The sequence below is a fragment of the Polypterus senegalus genome, chromosome 18, assembly GCF_016835505.1.
Source record: "Polypterus senegalus isolate Bchr_013 chromosome 18, ASM1683550v1, whole genome shotgun sequence".
Lineage (NCBI taxonomy): Eukaryota > Metazoa > Chordata > Cladistia > Polypteriformes > Polypteridae > Polypterus > Polypterus senegalus.
The window spans coordinates 55,202,794-55,221,767 of record NC_053171.1 but is presented as its reverse complement, the minus strand read 5'-3'; the positions used below and the strand labels follow the sequence as shown (position 1 = coordinate 55,221,767).

The window sequence follows — 18,974 nt, the reverse complement described above, 5'->3', positions numbered from 1 at the left end:
GGAAGCCGCAGAGAGAAAGCACAGTGTTCTAAGATTAGAATGCTACCCAAAAGTCCCATTCCTTACCGAAACAAACTTCCGTATTTCTTTTGTTTTTGCACTAAAACCAACATACAATTTCACAGTCATTACTAAAACCTTCAGCCATTTATTTTGTTTTTATTCTGAAGTTGATCCAAAATTTAGTTGCAGTTCAAAGCATCATACCAACCCCATGGCGTGTCTGTGAATGAACATAAAAATTTGTAGTAACAAGGAAAACACAGACACTGTTCTAGAAATTAAATAAATGTATTCATAATGTTTTCTAACAAGACTCTCTCGGTAACAGCCAAAAATACTGACCTCAGCTGGGGAATGTTTGAGAAGTGGAAGCAATACTTTAAGGTGCTTGTAAGTCTCACAGGAGGCATTGCTAGAAGCATTGCATGGGGGTGGGTCCATCTCTGTAGCTGAGGTTTGTTTATGTGATGATTAAAACTCTTCTTCATAGCAAGAAAGCAGAGATGCCAGAAATGTTGAAAGCTGCGGATATTTGGTTTAACTTGTCTCTTCTGTATTGTATGGAAGGCAAGGTCAGTGCCTTTCAGATAGGCAGATTACGGGCGGCGGTGGTTACAGTGGTGTGCAATAATTTTCAGTTCCCTTAAAATTCATCATCATTTTCTACATGACAAAAGATTTGTACACCTTTCTCCATTCAGTATTTTTAATGTAAAGAATGAAGGCTGTTATTGCAGCAAGGGTGTTCTCGGCAAAGTATTAATGTGTAGAGCTTGAATGCTTGGGTAAGCACTAACTTCTACATTTTTCTTCTTAGTTAAATATCTACAGAAAATCGATTATTTACAGCATAGGAGTTCATATTAAAAATACTGAATGGATTAAATGTGTTTTGCAGAAAATGATGATGAATTTCAAGGGAAATGAAATACTGTTGCACGCCACTGTATCTACAGTACATTCTTAAGAGGACAAGACAGGGTATACTAGTGGTCATACTCCTCCTCCTTCCTGGTAAAACCTTTCTGGGGATACTAGAATTGTGTCTGACAATTGAACCTCATATTCAGGAGGACTAATTTGGAATAACAATCCTTTGTCAAATAGTGGACATGTTCTTTCTCCTTGCACCAATTTTTGAAGGTCTTGGAAAAAGCTTGTGACTTTATTGTATTTTGTTGAAGGTACTTCAATAACAGAGAATTCCAGGGCAACCATTCCTGTGTGACATTATTCAGTCCCTGAGAGTGAGAGTTAGGCTTGCATATTTGTCATTAACTCAAAAAACTCAGGGAACACATTTTCTTGTCTATTCTTCAGATTTTTCTTCAGCAGGACATCAAGGTACAGATGAGGTGTGCAGGATATCCAGTTGGAGAACTTAAGAGTTGCATCACTGCTGTTTGCAGATGACGGTGTCATCTAGATTCTCATCAGTCTATCCTGTACATTCAAATGTTAGGTCATGATACTCTCCCAGAAACAGTGACTTGTTCCTAGCAGGTCAAGAAGCTGAGCAGCTACCCCAAATAGCAGAGCTCAATCACCTTGAAAGTTCTGCTCATGAATGAAGAGTAGAAATGGTTATGAGATTGAGTAATAATGTATGCAGTGGAAACAGTTGTACAGACTTTGTACCAGACTGTGATGGCAACCTGAGAGCTAAGTCAATCTTCTGGTTTGCCTAGATCCTCATCTTCATCTATGGGTAGCGACTGAAAGAATGAGATGTTGAGTACAAGCATCCAAAAGAAGGTTCTTGTGCAGGTTTGCTAGGCTAACCATCTGTAGCAGGCTCAGCAGCATTGAAATATGGGAGAACCTCTAAGTAGAACTGCTGCTTCCCTGGATCAACAGGTGCTGGTTGAGATGGGTTAAGTATGTCGTTAAGAGTACCTCATGCATGCTCCCCAAAGAAGGTGTCCAAGGCAAAGTCCACTTGGAGAAAACCAAGTGGCAGAACCAGGACACTCTGGAAGTGCTAGATCTTGGGACTCCCAAGTGACAAACCAAAGCCTCTTCTCAGAGACTGCAAGTGTGTGTGAAGTATTACAGTATGCTTTCACTATCCTTCTAATGCTGTTTTGTATAATTCATAACTCTTGAATGACTCGACTACATGTAAAGCACAGTCCATGTGCAGATCAGCTTATCCAGTCATTGCACCCTATTAAAATGTGAGCCCTTCCATACAGTTGTCTTATGGAAATCCTCCAATCAATTTAAAGAACATTTCATTATTTCTCTTCTAAAAACTGGCTGTTCACTCTTTATTAAATGCGTAGTGCTGTGTGTGCTATGTTTAAGGCAAATGGCATTTATTCAAGGTAGGTAAGTCACCCTGGCTTTAGACATTTCACTTCATAGGAAGGTTTTAACAAGTTAAACATGGCAGCAGAACACAGCCATTTTTGCAGCACCAAAAACGTGTCAGTCCTTTAAACTTGGTTGCAGATGTGGTAATAGTCTCACAGAGTAATAAAGGACCAGAAAATAAATTTGTCAAAAATAAGAATATGGAGATAAACAAATTAAAAGGGACTGATCTGAAAACAGACTAAAATTCAGATGCAATGATTGTCAAAAATCAAAATGTGTGGCAAAAGTCAAAGTTAAAAATATCATGGCAAAAAGATGCAACCTGTCTGATTGACTTTCCTGAAACTAAAAGCAGGCAGTGTGGTGTAGTGGTTAAGGCTTCGGACTTCAAACCTTGAGGCTATGGGCTGAAATCCTGGAATTGACATGGTGTGGCCATTAGTAAGTCATTACGCTAACAGGAAAAACAAAACAAATTAAACCAATTGCATCCCACATGTTTTTTTGTTCTTTATTTCACCTTATTCAATTTCATGTATTAGGAATTTGTTAGTTTTCATATACCCCTTGGGTTTAGAGCGCAGGGTCAGCCATTGTACAGCAGCCCTGGAGCGAGTGCAAGTTAAGGGCCTTGCTCAAGGGCCCAAAAGAGTAGGATCCCCTTTGGCAGTAACGGGGATTCAAACTGGTAACCTTCCAGGTACTGGCGCAGCTCCTTAACCTCAGAGCCACCTCTCTTGTGGCCTTGGGTAAAGGTGTCAGCCAAGTAAAAGTTTATGTGAACCGAGAGAAAATTTGATTTGGCCATCAGTAACATCACATTGCCATCTTCAATACCTCTGCTGTATGGTGTTGCTCTGCTCATGTGAACAGATTTAACAATGATCAACATTCCCATGGCCATCAAAACAATGGCAAACTGGTGATTTCAGGTATATAAAGGTGAAATATAGCAAATAGTAGAAATGCACACTAAAACTAGAATAATTTAGTTTTAAATTAAATCCCTAGAAAAATGAGGATTATGACAAATATGGACAAATTGTGCAATTGCATGCAAGATTGTTTTATAGATAACCATTAGGTCATAATGTAAAGTTTTGAACTATGAATATATTCTTTACATGATTAAAAGCTGATAAATACTTAATGTTTCCACTCTGTAGTGAATATCACAACATTCTTGTAGAATACAGTCGTTCATAAAGGTGAAGCAATGAGCTGATGTAATGACTTGTGCACAGCAATACATTGAGAGTGAGGCAGGCACTGAAGAGCCTGTTTCATTGCGAAAAAGGTTGTGTAGTGAAGAGCTAAATTCACAAATAACACAAATCCAATGACCTTTACACATAACATACATAACTACAGGAGTATCAAACCCGCCTAAACCAGTTCAGGGCTGTGGGGGTTGCTGAAGTCCATCATGGAAGCAAGGCAGAAGTAGCTCCATTTCATCACTGGGCTCAAGCATGCAGATGCTCACTTTCAGTTGGGGTCAGTATAGAGTCACCATATAACATCACCTGCACATCTGTAAGCATATGCAAGGGCAACTGGAATCTCTGTGGAAGACCCACATAGACACAGGGAGAATGTACAAACTCCACAGGGCCCGAATATGGACATGGACTTTTGATCCTCTAGGGAGTTCTTTAATAGGATGGAATGGGTGGAAGGTCACCATAGAAAGGGGGTAATTTTTTTTATCTTGATCATTTTTGGCTTTGTGCCCTGCTCCACCATAACCTATCATCTATGGCAGGGTGTCAAACTTTGCTCCTGGAGGGCAGCAGTGGCTGCAGGTTTTCATTCTAACCATCCTCTTCATTAATGACCAGTTTTTGCTGCTAATTAACTTCTTTTCCTTTCATTTTAATGGCCTTTTTTTAAGGATTTAGTCATCTTTTTTCATTAAATGGTCTATGGGGAAGGAATGAAAGCTTTAGATTCCTCAAAAATTTTGATCTCAGGTTTTCAAAGGATCTCAATGTTTTAGGGTCCCTTGATACCAAAAACATTGATATCTCAATGATGGGTGTATGTCTGTGTGTCAGAGTTTCTTGAGGGCGGTCTAGAGCTAAAATGGATAGACAGAAAAATATCAAACTCGAAACTTAAGCCTGTTATGAGATGATGATGATGATGTGCTGATTAGTTTTTGAGCCAAATCATGAAAGAGAAAAAGGCACTCTAGATGAACCCTCAAATACCGTAATCCTGCAAATAATGAGGAATTCTTCTTGTCAATTGCTATCGTAATGACCTATTTTATGATCAGAAAGATCAGCATCAGAGGGACATTTAAAAAGTTTCCACATATTTTTATATTTTTGTTGGAAACAGTGAAAGCGGGAGTAGTAGTAATTGGGCATTAAAAAGTGGGTACAACGCTGGGAGAATTGCATTGCAAATGATGGTGACTATGTAGAAAAGTGATGTAATTTGTTTTTGAAATTTTTAATAAAGTGCAGAAACCTTTTGAACGTCCCTCGTAATTACTGAAATGTTAAATAATAGACATTCTTATCCAAATTTTTTCATGTTTGCAATGTTTAATTTACATTGATTTTCAAGAGTGATGACTCTTGTTTAAGTTTAATAAACATTCAATCACACAGTTAAAATGGGTCAAAGACTGAGCGCTAACCCCACCACCCCATCCTGCACTTGGTTTAGGGGCATCCTCCAAAGCTATAAAACTCTGTAGAAATGTATGCCATAGAAATTTAAAAAAAAAAAAGCATTACCACTAGACAGTTGAAGTAATCATTTGGTTTCAAAAGTCCTTCAAGTCGCTGAATGTCTTGCTCTAGTTGTTTAATGAGGTGCTCTGTCTGATTTACTTTGGTTGTTTCCTTCATTTCAATCAGTCTAACCACATCTTCTCGCTTTTTCTCAATTATCTGCATCAGTTCATCCAGGGACTTTGTGCTTTCCTCTGTCTCCTCATATGCAGATTTCTGGTCAGAGTGATTTAAAGATTGTTACCTTAAGGAATCCATTTACATTTTCAAACCAGAAAACTGAAATATTAATGGAAGTAGTCAAATTCATTTAACTTTGTTAACTGTCGTGTTTCAGAGCACAGGTTAAAATTAACAGCTAAGAAGTTGGATGACAATTCACTTTCCTAATTGAAAATGTATAATAAGCTTATGCTTTTTAAGAAGTTATTATAATAGAACCATTGACCCCCCTGATCAAAATTCATTATCGATTGCAAGTAATGCATTTATTAATTATTGAACATTGAAATGTACAGAGCAAAGTGATCATAAAACTAAGCGATAACAATATAAAGACAGGATGCTGAGCCACATAGTCAAGCGAGAAGTAATCCTGACTATAGAGTCAGGATTGAGCAGCAGACAAACACGCAAGACAAAGTCAATGATATACTATGCAAGAATGAGCAAGAGACAGAAACGAACGGGGCCAGTTGAAGGGCTAGAACCTTGATCTTGGTGTTCATCGAAAGCTTATGACATGAAATGTTCTGAAAATTCAAAACATTTTTGGCCAGAAAATGTAGTTTTATTTGAGTACTGCAGGTCTACATGTTTCAATAGTTTACCAATATGTTAGCAAAAAACACATGGGCTTTGGATATTATGAGCCAAATGACTCAATAGCTGATATTTGGTTTTGAGCAACTTAATGTTTTTTTTTTTTCGTTTGACAGTTTAAAATTATTTGCTGTTGTTGCATTGGGGCCAATAGGGTACTTGTTTCTGTAAAGACAGATGTGCTGCAGTTGTTACAAACCACCTACAACTGAACACCAGCAAAACCAGGGAGATGCTGATGGACTTTAGGAGGCCCAGGCCAACTCCCGGATCTCGTGATCATCAGAGGCGACTGTGTGCAGAGGTTACAGAACTATAAATACCTGGGAGTGCAGCTGGATGACAAATTGGACAGGATTGACAATACTGATGCTCTGTGCAAGAGAGGACAGAGCCAACTATACTTCCTTAGAAGGCTGGCGTCCTTCAACATCTGCAATAAGATGCTGCAAATGTTCTATCAGGCAGTTGTGGCGAGCGCCCTCTTCTACGCGGTGGTGTGCTTGGAAGGTAGCATAAAGAAGGAGGACACCTCACGTCTGGACAAACTGGTGAGGAAGGCAGGCTTTATTGTTGGCACGGAGCTGGACAGTTTGACATCCGTTGCAGAGCGACGGGCGCTAAACAGGCACCTGTCAATCATGGAGAATCCACTGCATCCACTGAACAATATCACCTCCAGACAGAGGAGCAGCTTCAGCGACAGACTGCTGTCACTGTCCTGCTCCACTGACAGACTGAGGAGATCGTTTCTCCCCCACACTATGCGACTCTTCAGTTCCACCCGGGGGGTTAAACGTTAACATTATACAAGATTATAGACTGTTATACCTGCTTCGCACTCTCCACTTTGCACTTTTTTTTTTAACTTGCACTGCATTTTTATCACTCTATTGTTTATATATATATATATATATATATATATATATATATATATGTTTGTATGTGAATTTGCCCTTGGGGATTGATAAAGTATCTATCTATCTAGCTATCTATCTAGCCCTGTACATTTGATTCTGCTGCCTGTTAATACTGCTACCTCTTTTGCACGTGCTCTTCAGGTCCATCTTAGCACATCTGCCTACCTCCTGCTTGGGGCCACTAATAGCTTCCTTGTTAATTACAATAATGATAAGCTATATATATTGAAATCATATTGTCAACCCAAGAGGCACACATTGTACAGTGTGCTGTGCTTTGTTATCCCCTTTAAAGAACTAAACAGAGAAACAAATTGTACTGTTTCTAAATATTTAATTTATATGTCAATCAACTATAAAATTAAAAAAGCCCACCCATAACAGCTTCCAGTTATAGCATGATTGCTTGTCACATATTTCATACTCACCTTTATGGATTCCACTTTCGTTTTCAGCTCCTCCAGTGACTTATGTTTTTCTTGAATTTCCTTTTGAACCTTTCTTTGTTTCTGTAAAGTGAATAACAGCATCCAAACCAAGCAGCCAAAAGTGAGACACTTATGATATTACTCTTTCTTTTTATAAAATACACACATCCTATGAATGTTGTCTTTACATTACAAAACATGCATATTTTCTAAAATTCAACTTTAATATGTATTCTCGTCATATTCATTTTCTGCACTTAAGTTATGAATTATTTACACGAACTGAATCAACGTTTGCATTAATGGGATATTATAAAAAAAGCACTAGAAATAGTCTAATTGTGTTGCTTTGCTCTCTGACATCTGTTTTGCAATTTTTTATTTAGTGTTGGAGGAGGAGGACTTATGAAAGTTATGTTTAATGCCTATAACATTAAAAAAAGCAGGAGTGTTATGATTCAGGGATAAATTTACAATTTGATATCATTGTGAAATAGTGTATTGTTTTTAGTATTATACTGTTTTTAGAATGATACTACTGACACTGGCAGCCATGAGCATGTCATGTCACCAGCCTGTGCTCTAATTCAGTAGTTCTCAACCTGTGGGGCAGGCGCGAAGTAACAAAAAGGGGGTGCGAAGATGTGAAAAAAAGATAACAAGAATCGAAAATATGAAAAATACATCTATTGAAACCAAAACAAATGAACTTAAACTATATTCTGATTACTTGAAAAATTAGTATAGAGTTAGATAAATGTCGATAAAAGTTAAGTAGGTATAATAAAATATGCATCTATGATATATCATTAATTAAAAAAGAAAAAATTGGTATTAGTGGGCTCCTTTCAAAAAAACGTTAGGGGGGTGCAATTAAAACTGTTATGAAAACTCGGGTCACCAATACGTAAAGGTTGAGAAACGCTGCTGTAATTGGAAAAACAAAAGAAATGTAACCACTTCTGTCTCAAATGTCAAGAAAAATATTTAAAAACACAATATCACAGCACACCCGTTTCTTTCGGGTCATATCTGTCACCATTTTGGAACGTTTGGCTTTAAAGTGTTCATATGTGTCCCTTGGCACATATTCTGCAATGTCACAAGTTTTGTTTATGCAGTAAAACCTTTCACGGTGTTAGCTAAAGATCTGAATAGGGCAGAGATTTATTTAGCACAGGACCCATTTATTTGCTGCCAAAGCAGTTTGTTTTTTCGGCCTAATGCTAGTTAACACATTTGTCATTATTCAGAACCCTTCTTTTAGTTTTGAGCAGCAGAATTTTGGTTTTAGGCTTCCTGTTTTCTCAAAAAGCCTCAGTTAATAACAAAATGCAAATAACATACAAAAGGACCAGTGTTTGTGCTAACTTCAGTCCATTTACAATTTTGCGGTTTGTGAGGAAATGGACAAGAGAGAAAAGGGGATGATCATTAAGTGTAAATCATAAGAATGATGTCCTCAGAAAAGTAAACTCTACAGTGTTATTAAAACTTGTTTCAGATGAATGGAAGCACAAATAAGCCATAAAGTTAAATACCAAGTCTCGTTACCAGTAAGGGTGATCTTCTAATTAGGGATCTGGTTGGAACAAAAATTTGCGGCCACTGTGGACCTGCAGGACCATGAGAGGAGATCCCTGGTTTAGGAAGTCAGGACTTTGCATCCTCTTCTTCTACAAATTTAATTCACATTTTGGTTCATAATTTTTTTTTTTTTTTTTAGCTTTTATCACTGATTTTTTTTTCCCCACAAGGTGCTTCATGGTTTCCTAATTATTTGTTCTTATTTTCTCCTTGCCATTTCTGCTCAGCTGTAATGCTAGAATTATCAACAAATTATTACATTTGAACAACAGCTGAGGAGAATTTTTGTTTGATTAGCACAAAACAGACCAGTAATACTCTTCTGTTTCTCTTCTCAATGTCTGCATGGGCCACTACTCAACTGCCAGGCTGTTCACCTGCGTATGGGAAAAGTCATTTTTCAGGACGAAGCATTCAGGATCATTAGAAGGAAAGATCCTCTCATCAGATTGGTTAGCCAGCACAGACCCCCTTATAGAAAACCTAGGAGCAGGTAGGTGGCCACTTAGCTGAGGTCTCCAGGACGGTGACTTTGTTTTTGAATTTTATCTTGATTTTAATTACCACCATAATTCATCAATCAATTAAAGGACAGATGTTGCTTGTCTCCATTTTTGTTTAATCAGTTTCTTCTCTATTTTTTGTGTGTTTTAACAAATCTGCATTTCTGTATGTGCTAGCTCTGTATTTAGTGATTAGTATAGTCTGCATTTTGTACTTTAGTACTCTGAGCCTGCACTCAGTGAAGAATGCTATACAAAAAATAAGCTGTATTGTACTGTAGCCTATTTTTTATAGAAAGGGAAGGCTGATTGCATGCACCTATCTACCATCAAAAACATTTCAATACAATAAGTGATTTTCAGTACAAAATCCAGTTATACACAAGGTTGGGAGATGTAGAGTCTTATCCTCTATATTACCTTTACATGTTTTAAATCCTGTGACTGAAATTGCACTATGTTGTTATATCTTTCTATTAAGGTTAAAAAATCTTGAGACGAGACTTTTTCAGAGAGATAGTTTCACGTACCGCAAGGCAAGACTTTGTGCCACGAGATGAACTGAAAATCTAACAGGTCCAAGCGGGGAGGAAAAAAAAGACAAACAGTTGAAGAAAAGACAAAGACGAGAAGACAAAGTAGAACATCGTAAAGAGGTTCAAAAACATTGGCACAATACATATTCAGAGCAGGTTAGAGATAATCAAAGTACTAAAATTCGAAGGTCTCAAAAAAAAAGATAGTAAAGATTGCATTAGCGCGAACAAATGGAAATTATTACTCAATGAAATAAAAAGAGATTGAAGATATGGACATAGGTGATATGACAGAGCTACTACAAGTTTAATTTCACATAAACCACAATTCGGTCAGGTTTATATTTATGATTACAGAGAAGCGATGCAACATAGAATCAAAAGAGTTAAATGATCGAACGTATTAGAAAATCTACAGCCAATAATGGATACAAATCCATACGTCCAAAAGTATGGCAAGTTTTCTTGGATTTCTATATGAATCCAAAAGATCACGCTCGCATATATAATAAATCAACATGTGACAATTTGTCAGCGATAATAGTTTCAAAATACGGAGACACAGAGTGTTTTTCCAAAAGCACAGCACAATTCATTGCAAGTGGCAGAAGCAGTGAAATGACTAGCATGTAGGGCCCACGCGAGGTTTGGTGAGCGAAGCGAGCAGGGGGCATAGCCCCCTAGTTTACTTAATTGTTAATCAATGTGGTTTTTATAACCATGAAAAGCTTTTATTTATATTTTCAAAAAAAAACAGACTTTATGTTAACTTGCTCAACTCTAGGTAATAGGGACAATTATTTATAGTACAGTATGTCACAAACATGTAAGAACAAGAAATCAGCATTTGCTTTCAGAGATATTTACCATCCTAAAAGTCCCTTGAGAATTTAATGTTAGATTATTTACCAAAAAGTAAATAAACCACAAGTATTTGAAAAAAGAAAAAAAAAAATTTCCGGTTTAGAGACACAAGCTCACCATTCTCTCAACCCATTCCACCTCTATGTGGACAGTGTTGTGAATCTTGTGCTCTTTCACGCCACACAGCAGGCAGATATACGTCTGGTCAGTCATACAGAACAGCTCCAGGGGCCTCGAATGTTGTGTGCACAGTGTATCCTCTAGGCAACTTACAGGTTCCACCAGCGTGTGCTTCTTAAAAATGACCGCTTCAATGTGAGGCCTGATGTGCTCATTACAGAAAGAGGCCAGACATACCAAGCAGGATTTAACAGCTTTGAACTTTCTTCGACTGCAGACATCACAGGACACATCTCCAGGGGCAGCAAAACAAAGGTCACTGTACATGACTCTCGTTTGTTTGAATTCCTCTGTGATTTCAGCCAACGTTCGATTAATATTGAGATCAGGTCTCTGGCGAAAGATTTTTTTACAGAATGGACAAATACAATCGCCACTTCTACCCCAATATCTTGTAATGCACTCCATGCAAAAGCTGTGCCCACATGGGGTGGAAATGGGACTGGTGAAGATATCCAGGCAAACAGGACAGGTTAGCTGTTGGGCACAAACAATAGCAGGAGCAGCTGAAGGGGAGAAAAACAGCACAAGGAATCTCAGTTCTTTCATAAAATAAAAAAAACACTAATCATAATGAAAAAAAGGATACATAGTACAATCTTGTTTTGCTTACCATGTCCTACATTTTCTGCCACCTTATCATGTCCTTTATGACCCTGTAGGGAAGAAAAAAAATACCCTTTTAAGCTGAATCATCTCCTCAAGGAACACATCTCACACTCCACGCACAAACTGAATTCACTGCTCAATGCAAATAAGAAAATGAGGTACAAATGCAAAGATGACACAACATTCAGGCATGTTGGGAACTTAGTTGACTGTTTTGAAAGTTGCCGCATTTTTGTTTATTTACAGCACCAGAGTCAGAGAAACTACATTTGTAATCTTTGCCACAAGTCATATTCAAAAAGACCTCAGATAACTTGGTGTAATGCCATGTATTGGTAAAGTTTATTTGTTTAATTGCATTTCAACTCAAGTAAGGTTAAAATGGCATCAACTGATGTTGTGGTGTATACGAGTGATCATTTTTTTTCCATCCTCTTTCCCGCTTTCTCTTTCACACTCCCATCTACCTTCTCCTGCTCTTGCAAAAGCTCCATCCTGCTCCCAAACACTTTCCTACTTTCCCTTCTTGAAGGCACATGAATCTGACGCACAGCCTAAGTGTTCCATCCTGCTTCCACACATTCCTGCCTGCTTTCTCACAAATCTGTAAATGTTCTATCCTGCACCTCGCCACATTCCCATTTTTACCTCTCTGAGGCTTATACAAAGGGGGAAATCTTAAAACTGCAGGATCTACAAGATGGAAAAAACACAGCGCACTCCAACCAGTAGGGATGGGCAATACCACTATTTTGGAAATTGATACTGATACAAGTATTTTATGTGTCAGTATGTCCAATATTGAATATTTGTTAAAGAACATAGGGATTTGTTTTCAAATGATGATAGTATTTTAGAATGGCCAATATTAATTATATAATAATATTAAACAAGTATTATTAATATTAATTTAAATTAACTAATATCATGACACAGCATCAAGATCACTATAACAAATTTATTACAAAATACATATTAATAGAATGAACATGTCATTCTAGTGGTGGAGTGTGTACCTAAGGAAGAGTGTGTGGTGATTGGAGGAGGTTTCAATGGGTAATTAAAAAGAGGGGATGGGTGGTTATGGTGTCAAGGAGAGGAATGAAGAAGGTCAGATTGTGGTGGATTTTGTGAAAAAGATGGGTGTGGCTGTGGTGACAGCAAGAAGGGTGACATCTGGACAGAGGAAGAAGGAAAGTGAAACCAGATAGATAGATAGATAGATACTTTATTAATCCCAAGGGGAAATTCACATAATCCAGCAGCAGTATACTGATACAAAAACCAATATTAAATTAAATAGTAATAAAAATGCATGTTAAAGCAGACAATAACTTTAAGTAATGTTAGCATTTACTCCCCCGGGTGGAACTGAAGAGTCGCATAGTGTGGGGGAGGAATGATCTCCTCAGTCTGTCAGTGGAGCAAGACCGTGACAAAAGTCTGTCACTGAAGCTACTCCTCTGCCTGGAAATGACACTGTTCAGTGGATGCAGTGGATTCTTCATGATTGACAGGAGTTTGCTTAATGCCTGTCACTCTGCCACAGATGTTAAACTGTCCAACTTTACTCCTACAATAGAGCCTGCCTTCTTAACAAGTTTGTCCAGGCGTGAGGCGTCTTTCATCTTTATGCTGCCTCCCCTGCCCACCACCGCGTAGAAGAGGGCACTCGCCACAACCGTCTTTTAGAACATCTGCAGCATCTTATTGGAATGGGGAAGTTCAGGAGAGTATACAAAGGAAGAGGCTGGTGAAAAAGTGGGATAGGAAGAGAGATGCAGGAAGTAAACAAGAGAACAAGGAGATAAGGTGAAGAGAGAGGTGGCAAAGGCTAAAGAAAAGGCATATGATGAGTTGTATGAGAGGTTGGACACTAAGTAGTGAGAAAAGGACCTGTGGGCTAGACAGAGGGACTGAGATTGGAAAGATGTTCAGCAGGTTAGGGTGATAAAGGAAAAAGATGGAAACATACTCACAAGCGAGGAGAGTGTGCTGAGCAGATGGAAAGAGTACTGGCTGATGAATGAGAGAGAGAAGAGTTTGGATGATGTGAAGATAGTGAACCAGGAAGTGCAATATATTAACAAGGAGGAAGTAAGGACAGCTATGAAGAGGATGAAGAATGGAAAAGCCGTTAGTCCAGATGACATACCTATGGAAGCATGGAGGTGTCTAGGAGAGATGGCAGTGGAATTTTTAACCAGATTGTTTAATGGAATCTTGAAAAGTGAGAGGATGCCTGAGGAGTGGAGAATAAGTGTACTGGTGCGGATTTTTAAGAGTAAGGGGGATATGCAGAGCTAAGAGAGATACAATTGATGAGCCACAGCATGAGGCTATTGGAAAGAATAGCGGAGGCTAGATTGAGACAGGAGATAATGATTAGTGAGCAGCAGTATGGTTTCATGCTGGGAGAGCACTACAGATGTGAGGTTTGTTCTGAGGGTGTTGATGTTGATAATGGTGTACAGAGAAGGTCAGAAGGAGTTTCATTGTGTCTTTGTGGACCTGGATAAAACATATGAAAGGGTGTCTAGAGAGGAGTTGTGGTGTTGCATGAGGAAGTCTGGAGTGGCAGAGAAGTATGTAAGAGTTGTACAGGATATGTACGAGGGAAGTGTGATAGTGGTGAGGTCTGCAGTAGGAGTGATGGATGCATTCAGCAAGGAGGTGGGATGACACCAAAAAATAGGAGACAGAGCTGGAGGTGGCAGAGTTAAAGATGTTAAGATTTGCATTGGGTGTGACGAGGATGGACAGGATTAGAAATGAGGACATTAGAGGGTCAGCTCAAGTTGGACGGTTGGGAGACAAAGTCAGAGGGGTGAGATTGCGCTGGTGTGGACATGTGCAGAGGAGAGATGCTGGGTATATTGGAAGAAGAATTCTAGGGAAGAAGAAAAGAGGATGGCCTAAGAGGTCGTGGTGAGAAAGGACACGAAGGTGGTTGGTGTATCGGAGCAAAATGCAGAGGACAGGGAAATATGTAAACAGATGATCTAATGTGGCGACACCTAATGGGAACAGCCAGAAGAAGAAGATTTAATTAACTTTGAAATTCGTATTTAAATAAAGTAATATTGACATTTGTACGCTTAATCTTATTTGCCTCAGTAGGTGCAAGGAAGGAACAATCCTTGGACAGCTCATCATAGGCTGAACACACAAACATTGGTGTCAGTTTAACCTTGTCAGTCAACCTAACTTGTGTGTCAGGACAGGAGCACAATATAGTTTTAACAATAGAAAATTAAGTATAAAAATATACTTTATTAAATTAGATGTTGTTACGAATTCACTTAAAATACTTTTAAATCCACCACATTTTCATAATAATATTTTTATTAACATTTACTCTGGCACTTAAAAGTCTTCAGTACACCCCTGCCTATGTAACCGTGCTAGCAGCAGTTACCTGGATAACGTCTCATACCTCTTGGAAACTCTCCTGCAACATCCTGTATCTGGCACTGATTGTAGCTAAATCGCCCTGCTTCAGATTTGCATATTTTGATGTTTTACAAACGTCTTTCTGTTGGTCAGCATTTGTGCTTTTTAAATGTTTAAATAAGCCACTTGTTTTGCCACTGGACTGCTCGTTCTCCTCACAAATATTGCTTTTGCTGGCCAGATTCTTTTCCATCTGTGAAAAGTAACAGCATACAACTCTGTGTGTTCGGTCTGCCATTGTTGTACATTGTCTGCGCCTGTGAAACTGGTGTGGCTTAATGCCATTCTTGCATCACAGCGCATGTGTTCATGTAAGTACATGTGAACGGAAAGTGTGTCAATATATTCTAAGCCTTTGCAAGAACCTTGTTACTGTATCTTACAGAAAAAAATAGTAATCAGTGTTTTTAATTGTATTTGATACCAAATGAGTACAGTTTGAGTATTGAAATATCGATTACTGTGGTATCAATCTGCCCAACCCTACCAACTAGTATTCAATATAGTGCATCATCCTTTATGAGCAGGGATGTGTTTGCACTACAATGCTTGCAATAATTACAAAACTCAGCCTTGCTTTGTCACAAATGCATGCAAGCCATTTTAATTTTATTTTACAATTTAAAATTAAACAGAATTGATTAGAGCATTGATGATAGATTATTTATTTGCTTTTTAAAACAAGCCATTTTAATCTGGAGTCCACCTATGCTGTGACCCAGCCACTCCTAAACACATCTGCATTCACACTCTCTACTTTTAATTTTAGTCCTGCTCCATAAAACCTCAGTGAGATGTCCAAGTTGCCTTTCTCAAGGATGGACTGGGCAATGAGGACACAAGCAACGAGGGTTGGCACAAAGTACATTGTGTTTTTTTTTGCTAAACAATAAAGTGCCCACATCAGTAAGAGTACAATCCTCATAAATAAATAATAAATCTATAAAAACATGTGGGGATTAAAATCCAAATGAATAAACAAATTCAAAAACTGATTAAAAGCTGAGCTCTAAAACATATTCAGGATCTGTCTGTTAAAAACTTGTGCCCCATGGCATCCATCTAATACAACATCCCTGTATCTCAACTCACAAGCTGCAGTGGATACTTTCCAGCATACGTGGTCAACCATTTAACTTGCTCAAACCCCACCACCATTCCCCGGTATCCAGGGCCATCTCACGAACCCATCTCCCTTCACCCACCACTGTCCCTTGGCACATACACTGTGTGCACAATTATTAGGCAAGTGAGTATTTTGACCATATCATCATTTTTAATGGGTATATTCCAACTCCAAGCTGTATTAACTTGAATGCTTATTGGATTTAAGCACGTCAGGTGATGTGTATTTGTGTAATGAGGGAGGGTGTGGCCTAAGGAGATCAACACCCTATATCAAGGTGTGCAGAATTATTAGGCAGCTAGTTTTCCTCAGGCAAAATGGGCCAAAAAAGAGATTTAACTGACTCTGAAAAGTCAAAAATTGTAAAAAGTCTTTCAGAGGGATGCAGCACTTTTGGAATTGCTAAGATATTGGTGTGTGATCACAGAACCATCAAACATTTTGTTGCAAATAGTCAACAGGGTCGCAAGAAACGTGTTGAGAACAAAAGATGCAAATTAGCTGCCAAAGATTTGAGAAGAATCAAACGTGAAGCTACCAGGAACCCATTATCCTCCAGTACTTTCATATTCCAGAGCTGCAACCTACCTGGAGTGCCCAGAAGTACAAGGTGTTCAGTGCTCAAAGACATGGCCAAGGTAAGGAGGGCTGAAACCCAACCACCACTGAACAAGAAACATAAGTTGAAACGTCAAAACTGGGCCAAGAAATATCTGAAGACAGATTTTTTTTCAAAGGTTTTATGGACCGATGAGATGAGAGTGACTCTTGATGGACCAGATGGATGGACCTGTGGATCAGTAATGGGCACAGAGCTCCACTCCAACGTGGAGGTGGGGTACTGGTATGAGCTGGTATTTTTAAAGATGAGCTAGTTGGACCTTTTGCATTGAAGATGAACTCAAAATCAACTCCCAAACCTACTGCCAGTTTTTCGAAGACACTTTCTTCAAACAGTGATACAGGAAAAAGACCATGATTTTTATGCAGGCCAATGCTCCATCACTTGCATCGAAGTTCTCCACTGCGTGGCCAGCCAGTAAAGGCCTTAAAGATGAAGGAATAATGACATGGCCCCCTTCCTCATCTGACCTAAACCCTATCGAGAACTTGTGGGCACTTCTTAAACGCTAGATTTACGGGGGAGAAAAACAATACACCTCTCTGAAGAGTGTCTGGGAGGCTGTAGTCACTGCTCCACAAAAAGCTGATCGTCAACAGATCAAGAAACTGACAGACTCCATGAATGGAAAGGCTTATGACTGTTATTGGAAAGAAGGGTGGCTATATTGGTCATTGATTGATTGATTGATTTTTTTTGAAATGTCAGAGATGTTTATTTGTAAATTTTGAGGTGTTTGTTTATTATTCTCACTATAACAGATGAAAATAAACAAGTGAGATGGAAAAATTTTCATTTTTCCTTTAGTTGCATAATAAATCTGCACACTAATAGTTGCCTAATAATTGTGCGCACATATGTATTCCCCTGATGATGTTCACACTCACATTTCCGTTGTGAAACATTTAGGTTTCAGGTTTATTAACATTTTGGATTGACTGATAGCACTGTGTTTGTTCCATATTAAAATTAATCCTCAAAAATACAACTTGCCTAATAATTCTGCACTCCCTGTATAGGACCTCTCAGTGTGGATGGTTTCCCTTGCTCTAGTTTTAAGATTCAACAGGAAGCAATGCTACCTGTCAAGTGTCATTGTCCTGCTTGGCCATGCTACCTGCCACATTCCCGACTGTCCTCCAATCATTGTCTGGTGGATCACTCTCTAGATCTTGTTTACTTTTTATTTTTTTTAAACAAAACCCTCACTTCTCCCAGGCTCCTTTAATCCCTTGTGGGAAGTAGGTGCTTTGAATATGATCCCCAGAGTTCTAATGAGGAAACTGGTTGAACTGAGCACATCTGCACATAAATTTATGATCTGCCAGTTTCCCCATCAACACCATTGGGCTGTTCGGCCCTGCAACCGTGAGCAACTATGCCAGAGCATTGTTTTCATTTAAAACATGCACACTTTCATGGACCTCTAACGTGCATCATCACAGCTGGGTCTTCTGGGAAAGAAATTTCTAGATTGATGTACTGTTGATAGCTGTAGTAGTTGGAGGTCTATGGTTAATTGTAGTTAATATTTCATAAGAATAAGTACCCAATGGAGACGATTTGCTTTGCACTAAGTAGTTAATGTTAGGACATGTAAAAGAGGAAAATATACAAATTAATATAACCCCTCTCAAGGTAAATTGATGAACAGAATGTAGCTTTTCATGATAATAATGGAGGTGGTAATTAGAAACGTATTTAAGGGGGTGCTATAGATCAAAGAGGTGAATCTTGTATTGCTGGCAAAAATCACAGCAAAGCTGGAGGAGATGATACTGAAGTGGAAAGTTCATTTGAAGGTGAAAGACCAAGACGATAGTTGGAGATGAAGGTGAAGGAGGCATGACCATGCAGTATGTGTGGTAAAGGCGTTAGGAGAAACTACATAGTTTGATCAAGAGTGTATATTAAAAATGTATGGGGTGTGTGAAGGGTTGTCTGCTGGGAGTCAGGGCCCCCTTTCTCTATAAGGAAGTGTGTGAGGTGAGTGCAGAATGTTGGTGTAGTAAATTTCATTTTTAGACTTCAGCACAATGGAGTTGTTTTGGAGAAAGTTTCAAGAAGTTCTGCTATTTGGGTAGCATGCTGTGTGCGGATAAAGATGCATTTATTGCACTGACTGCCAGTTAGCATAGCATTGTGACAGCACTGAAGCTCTGTGACGAGCTGTTTTGTCAGTGGGTCATGGCTGATGATAGTAGAATATAAAGCGAAGAAAGAATAATCAGATGGATCACGGAATGAGAGTAAAA

At 38.6% G+C, this 18,974-nt stretch overlaps 1 protein-coding gene across 1 annotated transcript in view; it reads right to left on the bottom strand.

The window, feature by feature from the left end:
* The window catches only part of LOC120519070 (E3 ubiquitin-protein ligase TRIM39-like), a 32,241-nt gene that overhangs the window by 10,253 nt on the left and 3,014 nt on the right, over window positions 1-18,974 (bottom strand). Inside the window, exons 3-6 of the mRNA XM_039742159.1 lie at window positions 11,523-11,565; window positions 10,847-11,415; window positions 7,240-7,320; window positions 5,073-5,285 (exon numbers count right to left, since the gene is read on the bottom strand). Of these exons, the coding sequence (XP_039598093.1) occupies window positions 5,073-5,285; window positions 7,240-7,320; window positions 10,847-11,415; window positions 11,523-11,565 (906 nt within the window). The remainder of the gene's footprint in view (window positions 1-5,072; window positions 5,286-7,239; window positions 7,321-10,846; window positions 11,416-11,522; window positions 11,566-18,974) is intronic.